Source organism: Glycine max, chromosome 18 (genome assembly GCF_000004515.6).
Source record: "Glycine max cultivar Williams 82 chromosome 18, Glycine_max_v4.0, whole genome shotgun sequence".
Classification (NCBI taxonomy): domain Eukaryota; kingdom Viridiplantae; phylum Streptophyta; class Magnoliopsida; order Fabales; family Fabaceae; genus Glycine; species Glycine max.
Genome location: NC_038254.2, coordinates 6,029,580 through 6,047,721, shown reverse-complemented (window position 1 = coordinate 6,047,721; position 18,142 = coordinate 6,029,580). Strand labels below are relative to the sequence as shown.

The 18,142-nt window shown below is 29.0% G+C and overlaps 1 protein-coding gene across 4 annotated transcripts; it reads right to left on the bottom strand.

Moving 5' to 3' along the window:
* Positions 1–11,527: 11,527 nt before the first annotated feature.
* Positions 11,528–16,448, bottom strand: LOC100785777 (GDP-mannose transporter GONST2). 4 transcript variants are annotated; one of them, XM_041012086.1, is made up of 10 exons: positions 16,273–16,447; positions 14,725–14,921; positions 14,160–14,370; positions 13,842–14,080; positions 13,514–13,643; positions 12,835–12,933; positions 12,524–12,678; positions 12,328–12,444; positions 11,973–12,070; positions 11,528–11,874 (listed from the first exon to the last, which is right to left on the bottom strand). In XM_041012086.1, exons 2-10 carry the CDS (start codon positions 14,910–14,912, stop codon positions 11,831–11,833), a joined length of 1,281 nt encoding a protein of 426 aa, XP_040868020.1. In that variant the 5' UTR covers positions 14,913–14,921; positions 16,273–16,447; the 3' UTR covers positions 11,528–11,830. The 4 variants fall into 4 exon arrangements, 3 of the variants coding, with proteins under 3 accessions (XP_040868020.1, XP_025982398.1, XP_006602100.1); XM_026126613.2 differs by having other exon boundaries at positions 15,511–16,445; XM_006602037.4 differs by having other exon boundaries at positions 13,842–13,981; positions 15,511–16,443.
* Positions 16,449–18,142: the final 1,694 nt, after the last annotated feature.

The following is an 18,142-nucleotide window of genomic DNA, read 5'->3' as shown; positions in this document are numbered from 1 at the left end:
GAAAGAAGCAGAGAGGTAGGGTGCAAAACACTATTTCTTTTGCATGTCAAATTATATGATGTTACTAAAGAGAAATTGCTATAAAAAAAATTGCTCTTTTTATAATAAAAAAATGCAAAAAAAAAAAGAAAAAAAAAAGAGAAGTGATAAATATAACAGGCAATATGATGTAATAAGAAATGAGAGATGAGTATTTATATTATGAAAATGTCTAAAAATCGAAATTATTTATTGATATTCGAGTGTGCTATGACATATAGGAACGTGTTTTTTATTGAATAAATACATTACTTTTTATGTATCTAATTCTAATTTTTTTAACATCTCTTTTTTCTAACATTTCATTTATATATATATATATATATATATATATATATATATATATATATATATATATATATATATATATAATTTTTATTATCTTTATTTTCAATCTGCTCACTCATCATATATTTTTTCCATTTTGCCATCTTCTCTATTTTCCACACATATTTCACTCTCATGTTGTGAAAATATTATATATTTTTCTTATCTATCATTCACCGGTGCATTTATTATATTTCAAGATAAAAAGTTTTTCTACAATGACTAACAGGTGTAAAAAAAAGTGTAATAGAAAAACAATAGCATTATGTGAACATAAAAAAAATTACATGTTGCATGAATTGTGTGTAATTAGTTAATTTTCTTGTCTCTTGTATACACATCAAAAATACATTTTAAAGTTTTAAAAATAAAATAAAGAAACAACATTTTATTGTCCTATCTTGTAAAAATATTTTCCAGAAAAAAGTGACAGATGCAAGGTTCTTATTTTGTTGGAAAATTATTGTTCAGTTTAAATATGTTTTTGGTTCTTTAAATTTAGGTTATTGTTGTTTTTGGTCCCTTAAATTTATATTTTCTTTCAAATTTAATATTTCAATTTTGAAAAATATTGTTTTTAGTTTCTTCTACGATAAAAAATCATCATATGTCTAAACCATCAAAAAAATAGTTTTTTTTGCTGATTACATAGTTTTTATTTTGACAAAACCAACACATAGTTATGAGGACTTAAATTTTATTTTTTTCTAAATTAAGGATAAAAAACAAACTTAAATTTAGGGAACCAAAACAACATTAATCCAATTTGATGGAAAAGCCTATGCTTTCTTTTGTTATTAGGCTAAACTGTAACGTTGTTTGCAGTAATTTTCCTTCATGGCTGTTTCCGTTATGTCTTTTTTATTACTTGCTCAACGTCTATTAAACTTTGAAATTCATGAAATAAATGAATTATGATGACATGGACATTTTAGGTTAAAGATTACAATTATTCTTTACGTATGTTTGCAACTCATACATATAATAGATATTCATTAAGGCATGTTATATATGGATCTCCAATAGACCCAGGAGGCTAAATATAACTGCTTTTCTCTATAAATTTAAATTTAAGAAAATATCTATCATACATATAGCGCATATTTAAAGAATAAATTTGCTAATTTTTATTTTTTTTACAAACACTAATGAGAATCGAATCTCGGTTTTTACGCGCATCTACCTTAAATCTTCCACCATTAATTTGTGCCACCACATGTGTTTAAATGACATAAACTAAATATAATTTCATTTTTCTTTTTTTTTCAGCCTCTTCCTTTTTCATTTGTATTCCGCTATTAATATCGATGGTAATTAACTAACATGTATTTGTCCAGATAAAAGAAATTTAAATATCTTAAGAAGACAATTTTGAATATTATATAGAAAATATTATTAAAAAGTTAGTCTTTTTGACTTATTAATAAGTGTGACAAAATATGAAATTCTTAGCGACACCTAGTATTTTTGCTGATACATCTCGCATAGCATATGAAATTCCAGTTTTATCCTTTCCTAAGCCAATTAAATTAATAGATCAATTTAAAATTAATGATCCAAGTAGAAATCAAACCAGTGACTTTCATGTTATGCACCAAATGAACTAATAGACCAATTATGTTATAAAATGATTAATGTCGTTATATATAACACTAAAATTTCTAATGTATATTTAATGCATATGTAAATTTACATAATAAATTTTGTGATAATTAATTTTTATCTAATAATTAATTTATTTACATATATAAATTGTAAATAAAAATCATAAGTTTAATAAAAATTTACATATGTACAAAAAAACAAATTTATTTAATTATTAATTGTTGTAATAAACATCTAAATATAACATTCAATTACATACAATATTTTTTTAGTTTTCAATCACTATAATAAACATCCAAATACATCATTAAATTAAATATCAAATTTGTTTAACTATTAATTACTGTAATAAACATCTAAATACAATGTCAAAATTTTTTAACTATCAAACTTTGTAAATAAATTAACTGTATAAAAAAATTATAATTTAAAAATAAAATCAAAACATACGGATTGGCAATCCATATGGTTCATACGAATTGTTAATCCGTATGAATCATACAGATTGTCAATCCATATGTTTTGAATTTTTTTTTAATACGCACCTCTTCTTTTCTGGAGATGAAAAATCATCAAACTTCATCGTATATTCGTAAATAATGGACGTACATCACCTGCGACAACAAACACTCATAAAAAGGGCACTAATGGAAACAAGTTACACTAAGGGAGTGTGGTTTTACAGAAAAAAAAAAAGGCGCTACCAAAATGAAAAAGCTAATATGCTATTTATAATTGAAAATACTCATAAAGACATTTTTGGTATTTTGAAAAACTGTTGTATGTACCAGCAAAAATAGTAAGTGTCCCAAGCAATTGCCTTCAAAATATTGAGGATGGCCCTTCCGCTCAGTTGAGTATAGGCTCAATCAAGACGTACGCGGCCCAATGGTCCATATTTACCCATTAATCCTGAAACTAAAAAAGACTAAAACAAACCAATAACTCATGATTAATTTATAAAAACAACTATTTTGACCATTTTTAAAATAATCAAAACATAAAAAAAAACGATATATGAGTATTTATTTTAAATTTATAATTATTAATTTAATTAATTAACTCTAATTTGTATATTTTTTATTTAAAATCTATTTTTTATTTCTTAAAATTTTGAAACTTTTAAACATTACTCATGTTTTTTCAAGGAAATGTTTCAAAAATTATGATTATTAAGAGACTCAAATATGTTATATTATTATACGTTATCATAAACTAATATGTGTCATATTTATAGATAGATAGGTATATATATATATTTTTTTCAAACATTTGTATTTAAGTGCATGTGTAAATACTACGGATATTTTTATTAAAATGATAATGCAAATATTTTACTTATAACTTCAATTCATAAAAAAATGAGCAAATAATATATATATATATATATATATATATATATATGTATGTATGTATAGTAATCCGTGCATGAGCACATACATCATACTAGTACACTTTATAAAAGAACCCAGATCGATAAATAACCCCCTTAAAATTTCATATTCGAGGGACTTGCATATGGTTACTTCTCTCCATTTGCAAAGAAATGAGAAAGTAGTGAGTTTTCACATGTGATAATGAAAGTAGTCTCACTTTTAACTTTATTTTATTATAGTAAAAAAATTAAATATAATTTAACATAATTATATATATTTTTACTTATTTCTTTTTTTACTTAAACCGAATAAATAGAGACAATTAATGTTTCATTCTCTTTATTTTTTTTCTCTTAATCTAGGAAACTTAAAACTTTACTCTCTTTTTTTGGGTACTTATTTTCTCTTGTTTTCTATTTATTTCATTTTTTTAAATTTCTTTTCACATTTAAACCATTAACCACCCTCATACCATGATTGTACGAGTGTGTTTAATACTTTCTCTATTTACTAATGAATGGACAAAGTTTCAATGAGATTTCTTAAATAAGTTTTATGTTATTATTTGATCAAAATAAGAGTTTCACTTTTGTAACTCATATAATAAAGATTTGTATTTTCTCTTATTCCTTATATATAAGAAACAAATGAGTTTTTTATATTCTAATAATTATAAAAAACATAAATTCACTTTAGATGTATTAATTACTATTAATGAGATCTTCACTCATTCTTCATGCAAGCGGATGTATTAACATGAGTCGGAGGGAAATTAAATGTTGGTTCTAACAATGTCCAACCGTCCATTAGATGTTGGATTTTCGATTCTGCCTCCACCTAGAATGAGAATGATATAGACAGAATAAGCATAGACGTTTATGATATGAAAAATAGAAATTGAGTACAATTGAAGGTACAAAGGCTTATTGAAAATGATTATTATGTTCATGGTTTTAAGTTGTTGTCTACATATCTCAATTTAATTTGTCCTTAGTTTTAATTCCTTATCCAACCAAATATCAACACTTTTTTAACTTTTGTTATCGTCATTTCTCTCTTGATGACTGTTTTAGTAATTTTTTTCCCGTGTGAGTAAGTTACGTATGTATGATGTTGAACTTTATGAGGGATAAAAATTTGGATCTATTATAGCCACTACATGAATAGAAAGACAAAAGAGGGAATCATTTATGAGTTGAGACCAGAATTTTATGAAAAAGTGGCTAAACTAGAATGAAAAATTTAGAATCAGGTAACAAAGTTAATTAGTAAGAACTAAGAAGAACCAAACCAGCACATGGTATGCATATTTGAGGATTACAAGCAAACACAAAAGTTGAAGTTCTATGGTGTGATAACTACTTAACATGAATCCATAAATTAGGTAAATTAAGAAGTTCCAAATGTTTGGTCCATCCATGACTATCAACGATGAAGATCGTATCCATTTTTATGCATGCAACAATATACTCAAAGATGCAAGAGATGAAGGAACAATTGGAAAATATGATAAAATTTAGCTGACATCAATATAAATTAAGAAAGGATTAACAGCTTCTGTTCCAGGTAACAATTCTTTTGTGTTGTATTATTTTGAAAGCCGGCAGTTCTTCAACTTCTTGCATCAACTATAAATGCATTAAGGTTAGTTGCATGAAAACACAATTAATTATTGCATTAAACGTAGGCTTACACATGTTATGGTGATTTTTAAATAAATTCCATTTATTAAAAAAACTTGTGTTTTATTCCTCGACAAAAGATTAAATGTACTATGTTTTTGTCATATGTAAGACAAAAATGAATAAAAATTAAATAAAACTAAAATAGAAATGGCATATTTAGGGACCAAAACTTTTTTTTTTTTTTTTACAAATGATGGACCAAAACATTAAATGTATAATTAAGCCTTAAATATATTTTCATTCATCTGCCTCATACACATGGGTATTCTGATGCTGCTTGAACTCTCTTCCTTTTCTAAACCTATTGGCATCCATATGATCCTTTCTTTCCACAGCACACCAATATAATATTCTTCTCATCAGGAGTGTCATCTACATTGTCAGACAAAGAGAGGTCTTGATTCAAATGGCCAAGAGCCAATTTCTTTAGTTTCTCACAAGGTTCATCTCATTCTCATTCACCTCCTTCACTATTGCTTTAGTATCCAATGGCTTAATGTCTCCATCAAAAGTAGAAGTAATTTGAGTAGATTTTGTTCTCTTGTGCTAGTAAAATGCTCAGGTGCTTCAATTGCTTCACCTTCCTTAAGAGTTGATGGAAGAGATGGAGATATAGTTTTCCACTTCAGATTACAATCAGAGGCAAATGCTAAAGAAGCAGGTAATGAACTGAGCTTGCTTGCTTGTTTGTGATCTAACTCAAACAAAAAATGGTTGTTGGAGTAGTAGTTTTTTACAATTACTCGTGCAAATTTATCTTCAACTGGCACTAAACCCGAACATGAATTTTAACCTTTAACATTAACAACAGAGAATGCAGGGGCCTTTTTGATTAATCATGACATGACCACTATTATCATGAACCATGTGAATTAAGAGTTTGGTTGGTAGATATAGGAAGTGATACATGTGCAGGATATTGTGTTCTTTCCAAAGCTAAATCATCATCAATCCATGCATAAGGGTCTATGTACATTTTCCCCTTGCTAGATGCCTCAAAAATTCCATGGAGCTTTTTGTCACTGTAGTTGAACAAAAAAATTGGTAGGCTATTCTTCACATAGGAAAAATGGCTAGCTGGTAATCCTCTAAAACACAAATTACCGACTTGATGATATCATGACCCCACCCTCAAAATGAGGGATTTCATTGTTAACACTAATGATTTCATGATATTATCATATTATTCAACCTAATTTCAAGCAAAATATTTCAGTGTTGCATGTTAACAAATTTTGAATTTAAAATATCATTTATTCTTCCAAGTAAACTGATACTAATTGTTATCAATCTATTACAAATGCTACAACAAAGACAATCAACTGCAAAATTGTGAAAGAATAACCAAAGAGTTGTTTTGCTTGACATTCTTGCAATGTACTCTTCTTGCAACCAAATATGACTCCATCAAGTTGATATTTCTCCAAATTTCTGCCTACAGAACTAACCACTGACTTTCGAGAAAAATGCATAATCCTACTAATATTGAAAATTTGTATTCTCCTCTCAGTCCTCATCCTGGCACAAAAGTATTGGGAAATACCCAAGTCCCACATCGGCTGCCTCAATCCTTGGAGTGCGGCTTATATATCTGTTGGGCAACTTCACTTAATGCCAATTGGTTTTAAGATGAAATCTAACATGGTATCAGTAGCAAAGCTATTAAAAGTTAAAATAAATGAAAACTTCACAAATTTCATTAAAAAAGATGAACTTAGTAAAGACAATGGAAGTAATTGGGCAAAGTATTGAATATTGATTGAACAAATTTAATTGAGCATCAATTAGTGTTGGCATCACAATAGTCCTTAAGGATTATCATGGCAACAATGTGAGGGGGCATAATAGAAACTTGACACAAATAAGGTTGTAGAAAACATAATCCTATCCTAATCTTTCTACCACCCAACCCATATGCCCATAAACATTAGAGAAAGCGTTACAGGCACTATCAGATAAAAATAACAAATTCAAGAAAGTAAAAGCACAAGGAAAAAAGTCTACATATTTCCTAGCTATATTTTCTAGCATTCCAAACTAAAAGACTGATGATAGCTAGGAAAAAAGTAAAGGAATTGAGTGAAATAGAGATACTTAAAACAAGATTGTGAGACACAGAAGGGTCACAAAGAAAAACCAACACAAAAGGCCAAATGTGGGAAAATATTTTTAATACTACATTGTAATGCAAAAGTACCTAAGGGACACTTTATGTGAGGAATGTTCATCACATTTTTATAATGATCATGAGATTAATAATCAATCAAGTAGTTTAGAGAATGTTAAACAATCCATACATAGAAATTGAATATCTAAACAATAACATGCCTATTTTATTTTTCTTTAATCTTCATTCAGTAATCTAGGATCAATGGAATAGGAGCACCTTATTTGTATTAATACGAGGTATGTACGCAGTACCTCCTTAGCACTTACACTTTATGGATGAGCATTATAAGAAAAGATGTGCCTCTTGATAGGAAGAAAAAAAAAAGGCATAACACTACTTTTATATCTCTCTTTGACTTGACTATTAATTAGCACTTTAACAATGATAGAATTTAATACAATTTACATGTTATTTATGCCCGACATGGATTTGGAATTTCCTTGTGAAATGGCATTGATATGTGATGATACCAACACAAATATTTTGAACACGTATTGTTCGCATTTATCATAAATGACTTTTTTCTTGGGGAAAAACAAAGAACAAAATAATAGACATGAATTTGATCAAGTTACATAATAATAATAATAATTTAAATTGAACAATTCATTGGCAATAAAAGAATTTTTTGAGTTTTATTATTCAAAAGTTATACTAAACTTTAAAGTTTGTCTCTATTAAGGGGGTGTTATATTTGATTTGTGGTTGTTAGAGTGCCAACTTAGTTGGGATCGTTTCATCCATGGTCCAATAATGACATTCCTTTCTTTTGCCTTAAAAAATTGTAGCTATTGACAGTTGAATTAGACAAAATCAATTAATTAAATAAATCTCTTTCAGCACATGTTTTTCATTTACAAAACTAAAGTCAATACCTGATTTAAGAGAAATTGAGTTATTTGCTATATAGATCACTAAGTATTAATAGACATAAAAATCTTATTGAAAGAGTTAAAACTTAACTTTTTAAATTAAATATTTTATTTAAAATCTTGAATTAGTTTATTTAGTAAATATACTGGAATGACAGACAACATATAATAAGCAAACTAAAGATGTATAGCTTAATTGGTTGAGTAATGGGCGTGAGTAGTTGTAAACCCTAGTACCTAAGTTCAATTCTTGTAACACCAAACAAAGCATACTAGAATGAGAGGAATATGGAAACTATGCATGGATGAGATATACAATTAATGATGATTTAAATGAATTAATTGGTACTACATAAACTAACAAGATGCATCTACTTTTCAGTGACCTATCATTTAAAAACTTCACAACTAAGTATATTTAGTTTGGAGTAGTTATGAGATGAATGATCGATCTTCTGAAAAATTTCTCAAAAAGCGTGTGATTGAAGATAAAGCATCGTGAAAAGTTCCATGTTGATTTGTGGAGATAGTCAATTATCTTGAGAGCAGTCGACCGTTGTCATAATTGGTTATCGAAGTTTCAGAAAGGATTACCTAAAGAGGGTTCTGACTAGTTAAAAGTTTTGACCAATAAGAATATTGAATGAAATATTACCGTGTAAAATGTTGCAGAGTGTAAACCGTTGAGACATCAATAATCATAAACATTTACATTCTTATAGATAAAATAAATTCCTTCATACATGGTTTAACATAGGGATGGATCCAAGGGTTGCACCCCTCCCTTGGGACCCTTTGTATAAATATAAGAAAAAAAAGAAAATTTTAAAAAAAGAAAATAAATAAGAAAAATAAGTTTTTAATTGATATTAGCTTAAATTTTTAATTGTAATAGTTCATATCTCTAATTTTATCCATAAGATTAATAATAAATATTCTTAAAACTTATTATTTATTAGAAATACAATATTTAAATAGTCATGTAAAAAAAATTCAGATCCTCTTTTAATATTTTCCTGGATTCATCCTTGGTCTAACATATATTCTTTCCCTAATTATATTGCATATAAGACAAATTTTTTGTATAATCAACACCATAAGTAAGTTTGATGTTGTTTTCTATTTTAAACTGGAACTTTTTGGTAATGTATGCTAAAGCAACAAAAGAAGCAAAAAAATTACAATATCTAGAGTGGAGTAAGCCTGGCATGAGCAGCCAAAAGCTTCAACATATCTCGAGGGGGTTCGCCTAAACTAAGGAAGAAAAATGTAAAACTTTTACCTACTTAATAAATATTTTCATGAAAGTTAGTTTATTTTTCTAATAGCATTAACGCTATTTTAAATCTTGCGAAAATTCCACACTTTTTCAAACTTTATTATATAATACTCCCTTGTTCCTTTTTTATTATTGAATTTTTTAAAGAAAAAAATTATTTTCCTGTTGTTTGTAAAGTTAATAGTAATTACCGTTTTGTTAATTAAACTCTTATATTTCACCTTATCATTACTCTCTCTCTCTTTCTAAATAATTGAATTAATTTTATTTGCAAAAACCACGGAAACTAATAATTTTTTTATGAAATTGTTTGGTCCTTTCCTATTATAACCCTGTAAATTCACTTTCACTACACGTTATCTCTCCAACAATAGTTTATATTTGTGTTTCTGTCCACCAAATTATCCATCAATAAATAATTAATATGTATAAAATAATTAATGTAAGGGTATAATTAAAAAAAATAATGTAACCTTATATTTTAAAAATCACAGATAAATAGAAATATTTTTTTCCGGAGAACAATTTAAAGAAATGGAAAGAGTAATAATTTACACTTGTGAACTAGAAATGAAAAAGAAAAAAATATTTTATTCAAATTAAAAAAGCTATTACATTTCTTGATTTTTGTGTAAAAACACAAAAAGAAACGGAAGGAATATATTGAAATTAAATATATAATTTAGCGTAATATAATTTCGACCCCATTTGGGATGGTTTTCTGTTTTCAATTTCAAAATTATTAAAAATTAAATGCAGTTTATATTTTGAGTTTTCACTTTCAGTTTATTTTGATTTTTAGATTATAAAAAGTTGTTATAAACTGAAAATTGATCAGTCAAATATTCTATCTTATCATGCTCCATTATGAAATCATGTAATATAAAAAAATACTCAAAAAATAACTAAAAATAAAAAATAATTAAAAAGTATTAAAAAATAAAATTTCTACAACTAAAAAAAAATTTAAAACTATAAAAAAATAATGACACAAATATAACACTAATAATAATATAATGATATATATAACATATGTTTCTACAATTTATTAGGATAAATTATATTTTTTTCTGAATTTTTTGACATTTATGATTTCGGCCCTTAAACTTAAACTTTGCAGAGCCTGATCAACATCCCCAAACATTTTTTCTGTCCAAGATGTTGTTACTTTTATTATTATTTTATTTCATTATGTTTTTACCATAAAAGTCACATAAACCATAAATTACTTGAGTAACTTGTTTGAAAGGTCTTAAACATATTTTTGCCACTAAAAACTATCATAAATCGCTAATCCCACATCCAAGTTAAATTCAAACCAAACCAAATCTAAGTTTAATTTTTACATGTATCACACTCAATTTACTCACAACAATAGAGAGAAATTAATACTAAGATCAATATCTAGATGAAGAATGATTCTTCTAATAACATTTGAAACTAAAGATTCTACTCAAATTCCAACAGAAGTGTATAATCGAGTCTGCAATGCAATTGAAAAATCCTAATCTCTCCATCGAATTAAGAAGTGACACTACCAAATCACCGCTACCATTTCAAAGCACATTACTATTTAATTTCCAGTCACTCATTCAAATTCAATTCATTATGTGAAAAATCACAAATCAGACTTTAGCACTTGTCGATAAAACAATAATTAGTCACATAAAAATTTGGAAGACGTAGAGAACTTGCGAGAAGTAGATGAGGAGCATGAGGGGGACAAAGATGAGAAACGGAACAACAACGACCTAAGTGTGGGAGCTTACGCAGACGAGGGTTCCGAGCTTAATTTATGCGACAAAGGCAAGTTTTTGTTGTATATTTTAACAAAATCTTGTCAAAATACACAGCAAAAACCTACTTTTGTTAGGAGTATCTTGAGAAAATCTTGTCTAAAATCTAGACATAGCAAAAACATATATTTTTACTGTGTGCATGGACAAAATCTTTTCTAAACTCAAAAAAATGTTAAAGCACTTCAAATGGACAAAGCACCAAGCTTGAATGAGAATTAGGCCTGCTTAAAAGGACAACGTATAAGCTCAAAAACGAAGTTATCACTTGATGCCTTAAGTAGTTAAATTGGATAGTCGATTAATTTGTCAAAGAATCTATTTATATTTTCAGGTGTTTTTTTTTTTTCAGAGAATAATATCACATCAAGAACAAAATTGCATAACCATTTACAGAATAATATCATCAACAACAAGTAATACATTCGGTGTTATATATAGTTCCTGTGTAGAATTCGAATATAACTACAAAAAATAAATAAGATATAACTAGGAACAGTCTTGCCTGCTCATGATTCCTATGCCAGGAAAATTTGATAATTGATACTTCCCTTATAGGTGTATCAGATATTTATTCCACGTTTGAATGCTATATTAAGAGTTGCATTTGCACGGCTTAATCAAAACCCTATATAATTGTCATAAATGTATTAATTCTCACACTTCATTGGCTTGCTGTTATCACGACATCTTGGCTCTTGCAAAGAGTACACCAGCAAAAAGACCTGAAAATAGTGTGCATTTTTTGTACAAGTTAATAAGATTAAAAGGAAGAGAAACATTCCCAAAAGAAAAATGTAGAGTGGTTTTGCTGATAAATTACCAAACAAAATGCTGAATAAATTTGATACACTGAGAGGAACTTTGAACACTAAAATGCCAGCAATAGAGATTGGAATCTTGTTTAAGGAACCTACAAGACTGTAAAACATGCACAAACTTACTAGACATTAATGGATGGAAAAAGAACTCAAATCAGAATAAATAATTGAAACCATCAAATTTAGTTCAATGCAAGAGAATTTAGTCTGTTTGTATGTTCACTAAAATCCTTGGCATCCTTTCCTGTCCCTAGATTTATCCACAAGACACCACATATTTATATGGTGGTATACGTTCCTTTCCTGTGTCTCATAGGAAGACTATCTACGTATTGAATTTCAACTCCATAAAATTACCTATATGTTGTAGGGCTAGTTTGATGTAAGAACCACATTGAGGTAAAGCTGATGGAAAGTCCAAGCAGTCCACTGGCTGTTGCAACCACCCAAAATATCGGCAGTTTAACTACGTCACTGGAAATCAAAACGAAAATCATGGTGAGGATGCAAAAGGGCTAATTGAATTCTAAAGTAAAGAAACATATTCACTCACGCATGTATTACATAATCCCACTCGCCAAAAAGGAAAATCAAGATGATGGCAAAAGGTAAAGACAATGAGTTGTTCAGCAACACCATTGACACTTCATTAAGAGATCCAGATTTTGTTGCGTTTTTTGCTTCATCCATTACCCGCCTAAGGGTAAGCTGAGACAAAAAGGAAAACATTTAATCAAAGCTTAGGTTGGACATAACTGAAATTTGACCCAAAGAAGGCTCTCTTCTCAAAGATATCAATGCCAGTATCAAACTTAGAAGTCTCTTACAGAATATAGGATGAAAACAAAGGATAAATACACATACTGAATAACTTGCAGTTAGAACACAATTGATAATCTGCCAGGTATAACCAACTGCATCAAAGGAGAGATCTGTAATACCACCGCTCACAGCAGAGATAATCTGTATGAATTATGTATAGAGAAGGCAAAAAAGACTTCAGAAACTTGTATACTAATACTTCACAGAAGAGTAATACTAATAAGACTATCAGCACGTTAATAAATAATATAGATTAATGATGATTTTTTATAGGAAGGCACATAAATTGATGAATAAATCAAACTATCAGCATTTTCTTTTGTGATTTCTGAGCTGATGAAACAGCAAACATTGTCCAATTATTCAGAGTTACCCATAAATGTCAGAACAGAGAGAGGCTTCACAAGCATGGTATTATCAAGGATTGTTGCATTTGTATTATAAAATATCCAGCATGTTTCACCTTGATTGAGCAAAAACTTACAATCTGATAATTTGAACTAACTGCTAGAGTTTTACTACTACACAAGCATGTAATTTTCATATAACAAGATGATTTAGGCATTTAGCCATCCAACACCAAGATTGAAATATAGTGGAGACATCAGATGTTAATGTTATCCAACACATGGTCTTAACTCCTAACCAGTAAGTCGTAACAAAACTCAAATTGTCCAAAAATACAGCACGCCAACGAGTACGATTTAAGAATTCCATTTACCATCATAAACATTGCAGTCCACACTTTGGGACTCTGACGTTTCCGAAATAAATACAATTCTCCAATTGCTGTTAAGATATTTGTCATGTTCTTGAGAATAGTCACCATGGCAACATTTATGTATTTCAAACTGAAAAGAAAAATGAACCAGCAGACATTATGTATAAATACGAGCAACACAAGATGCATGATCATTGACTAACAGACAGAGCACCAGAACAATAACAAGTTGTGCTGGTCCTTTAAAACATGTTTTACTAATTAGGTTCAAGTTCAACATCTCTATAGGTGTTGATAAAATATACAAAGAGCAAAGTTTATTCTATACCTATACATGCCTGAGACAAGCATGCCAATGAATATCACATTGACAGGGATCCAGGCCCTGATCAGCCTCCAACTGAGCTTTTCAACTGAAATTCGACCAGAGAGAGACAACAGAACAACAACTAGAGTAGCGATAAAGTTCTGCAAAGTACAAGGAAGAATAAAGCTCACATGATTGATTTTGCATTTACAATAAGCTCCAGGAAAGAAGTAAAGCCAAGAAGCTGAGAAACTATCATTCTTAAGAATTATAGTCTGATTAGAACCTCTTGCCATGATTTAACACTCAGAGCAAAAACAAGGACAGAAACTAACTTACTTGATAAAACATCAATGATATTCCTGCATCAAAATTATAACCTGATAAAACAATTTTGTTCAGCATTATCATGGAGCAAGAAGAAATACAGTAGGCCGCTCCTGAGATAAGAGGTCCAGACTTCTTAGCTGATCCATGCAAATGATGCCTTTCCTCCTCATCAAGAAGACTGACATTATCACCAATTGTAGCTTTATTTGCTTTCAGAAATCTGTGTGCAACATATTACTTAAGCACCACTATTATTATTTAATAAATCAACAATCATAGCATTATAAGGTTAAAACATGCACCCAAAAACCCATAACTCAAACAAGAATTTTCAAACACCAAAAATGTAAAGAAAAAATATCATGGAGCAATTGAGTGAACTAGATTTAAAAAAAAAATGATACAAACATGACATCTGCTTAGCGAAATTTACAGTAACAGAATAGAAATGAAAGAAAAGACAGGAAAATGCATAGATACATAGAGATAAGCCGCAGAGCTGGAATTCAATGAAAAAAATAAAAGGATTTTTAAGAATTAAAAATGTGGAAGGAAAAGAAGATTTTTTTCACACCTATCATTCAAAGTTCTGCGCTCTGCATTTGTGGCAAAGTTGTTGATTGACAACTTTCCTTGCTCACGAATTGTTTGTACAGAATTAGCCTTTTCATCTAGAAACATTTTCGATGTTATGGTGGTGCCTAACCCGGGTTCTTCAGAATCATGCTGAGAAAAAATGTCTAACTTAAAATCAGACGACATATCCTTAACCTGGCAATAAGGAAAATGAGACAAATAAAAAACAAGTCAGAAAAGATGGAGCAGTTACTTGATGCAAATTTAACGAAAACATACAAACTATAAAATACATGCTGAGCAAAATAACTACTACACTACAAGGGAATGAAAACTTTGAGAGTGGTGTTCAAATTCATGTTTCACATTGAATACAATATTATAAATTATAAATACAAATTAAATAAAATTTTAACAGTTTTGAGTATAGGGGGAGTACTTGAAATTTTTTCCAACAACAAACAATCAACAATCAAGTTCATCAATTAGGAGAGTCCTTTCATTTTCCTACACAATTTCATTTCATATCGAAAAAAGGATTGCAAACATAAACATGTGATGCGTCATGCAATTTTCAAGTTCCAATAAAACCGTCACCACAGCCAAGAACAAAAACCATGATGAAATGAAACCGGCAATTCAGCACAAAAGAAACAAACAACACATGAAAGACCAGCATTAGCACCAAACCAACAAAAACCATGATTACAAAACCAAAACAGCAGCAAAAAACAGACAAAAACTCAACCAACAGAAGAAAGAAAAAACAAAATGGGGTTCTCACTTGTGCACAGGATAACTATCTCACACAGTGCCCACGGCGTGATCATCCACAAAGATTCAAACTTGAACTAAATGGCGAAAACCCACATGGAGATAAAGTAAGAAAAAACTGCCAGGGGAATGGAAAAACCGTGCCCACCACCCAGTTGCGGAAAAGGGGAAATCACCACATGAAGATTCAAACTTTTTGAAGAACACGCAAAGGGAGAAAGAAAGGGAAGAGCAATTAAGGTGATAGTGTGAATCAGGGGCGGTTCCATGTGGGAGAGAAGCGGTGATGAAGTAGAATAATGGAGATGGAGCGGATTCCGAGGGCTTCAAAGTCAAACTGAATGAAGGTACCATGCTTGAAGAACAAGTGAAGTGAGTCAAGTGAAAGAGAAAAATGGGTTTTGCGTATGAATGTGAGGATTTCATGGTTTTGTAACTTTGTTTAATCCAAAAATGGAAAAGCAAGGCGTGTCAGTGTCACATTCACAAGCTGTTCAACTTCAAACCTTAAACTCTTCTATATCAGTTCTGTTTTCTGCTGTCTTACATCATTTTACACGTGGTTACACTTTGCAGAATGAAAAACGCAATTTTAGCACAAAAATGCAGTGAGAAGTTATCTTTGGGTGTATTTAGTTGTGTGGAGAAAAAAAGGAAATAGAAGAGAATATGTGAAAAGAGAAAAAAAAGAAAAATATGTAAGAAATGTGATATGATAGAGTAGCAGTAGAAATAATTTGATTGAAGAAAATAAGATGAAATAGAAAAGCACATCGAAAACTGCACAGCAGCAGCGGACAATCGGACATAGTACATGGTACCATTTCCTCCCAGATCTTTTCGTTATAGAGTGGAAAATGTTATCTATGGACACATCAATTTTTAAAAAACAATTCTCTGCATCTAGTCTCAACCAAACCACCACCACTCCCGTATTTCTCTACATCTTTTTCTCCTCTCTAGCATTTGATTGTAACAAAATCATTCTTTAATGTTGACTGTAATTTTGAAATGTATTTACATAAAAAGATTTAAAAAAATTATGTAACATTTCATGAACTACCTTTGTTTTTTTATAAGAAACAAGTTTTAAGGTAATATACATTATTCTTTTATTAAAAAAAAAGACTAGAAAGAGTATAATGTAAGACAGTATTTTCGTGAAGGGATATAAGTGTCACTTTAGTAAAAACAAAAGGGATGTGAGTTTTTATTTAAAAATTAAAGAATGTGTGAGTGCTATTTATAAAAAACCTAAGGGGGGTGAGTCCAATTTTCCCTTACAAATAACAACATTGTTAGTCATTATTTGTCCAACACTTTTAAGTCTTGCTTCATTGATTATCTATGATTGTTTTAATTAATATTGACAAAATGATTTTTTTTTTATATACTATCTTCTATCATGGATAATCTTGTGTAAGTCGAGTAGAGAATTGTTATAGATCGTAAAAAAAAAATCTCATAATTTTAAAAAATATGGTGATTTCTTAAAGAATAAAAATTAAATTCACATGTTTTTTTAACTTTGAAAACAAAAATCATCAATTTAAAAGTATAAAGACTAAAATATATTTTTTTTCTTTTTTAATAATGAAATAGTTTCTATAATACTCTTGATAAACCATAATGGGATTATATTAATTTTTTAATCATGAATTCTTTTTGTTATGAATAGTAAATAATTTTTGAGTAAATTAGACCTACTTATCATCCCTGAAATCTCATAAAATTACACATATTTTTTCTTTTGTTTCTATCCCTATTTTAACTCCTAAATTGTTTGAAAAATATTATATTAACACTCATTATACATTACACTAATCCCTTAATTATATGAAAAATGTTATACCATGTTTTTCTACAAAGAAGGTTATTGTAAATGTTAAAAAACAGTGAAGCTGTGATTTTCAGGTTATTAGCATGTCATTTTAACCAATTGAACTGATAGATCAATTGTGCTAAAAAATAAATAACGTCAATATATATATATAACACTAAAATTTCTTATGTATATTAAATACACGTTTACATAATAAATTTTGAAATAATTAATGTTGATCTAATAATATAGGTCATACGGATTATTAATCCGTAAGCCCATACATATTGACAGGTCTTACAGATTGGTAATCAGTAATACATAAGCCTCTTATGGATCCGTATGAGGCTTCCGTAAGTCTTATATGGATTGTCAATCCGTATGTGTTATATGTAAGAGTATTTTTTATTTTTTTCCTTTTATTGTTAGATGTGTTGAAAAAAAATATTGGATGCAGAAAGAAAATCTCTTATGTATAAGTTCTAGTTAGTTGAAGCCCCAAAGTCCAAATTATCAATGTGGTCTTGGTTCTTTCTATGAAGGACTAGTAAGGGTTATACATTTTTGGTACATACTAGTAAAAGTTATATTTGTTCCTTGTTTATTATCTTTCATATAATTATTTTTCCGTTACCTAGTACTAGTATTCGGATATGTTTGGATGTTTAGAGTAAATATAAATGATGGAATTAAAAAATAAAATTAAATGGAAAATGAAGAAATTAGGAAAGTATATACAACTAAGGCCACATGTGTTAAGGGGGTCTAACTTAATCGGTTGAGTAAGGTTTATGAGTTATTGTAAATTCCCTGATATTGT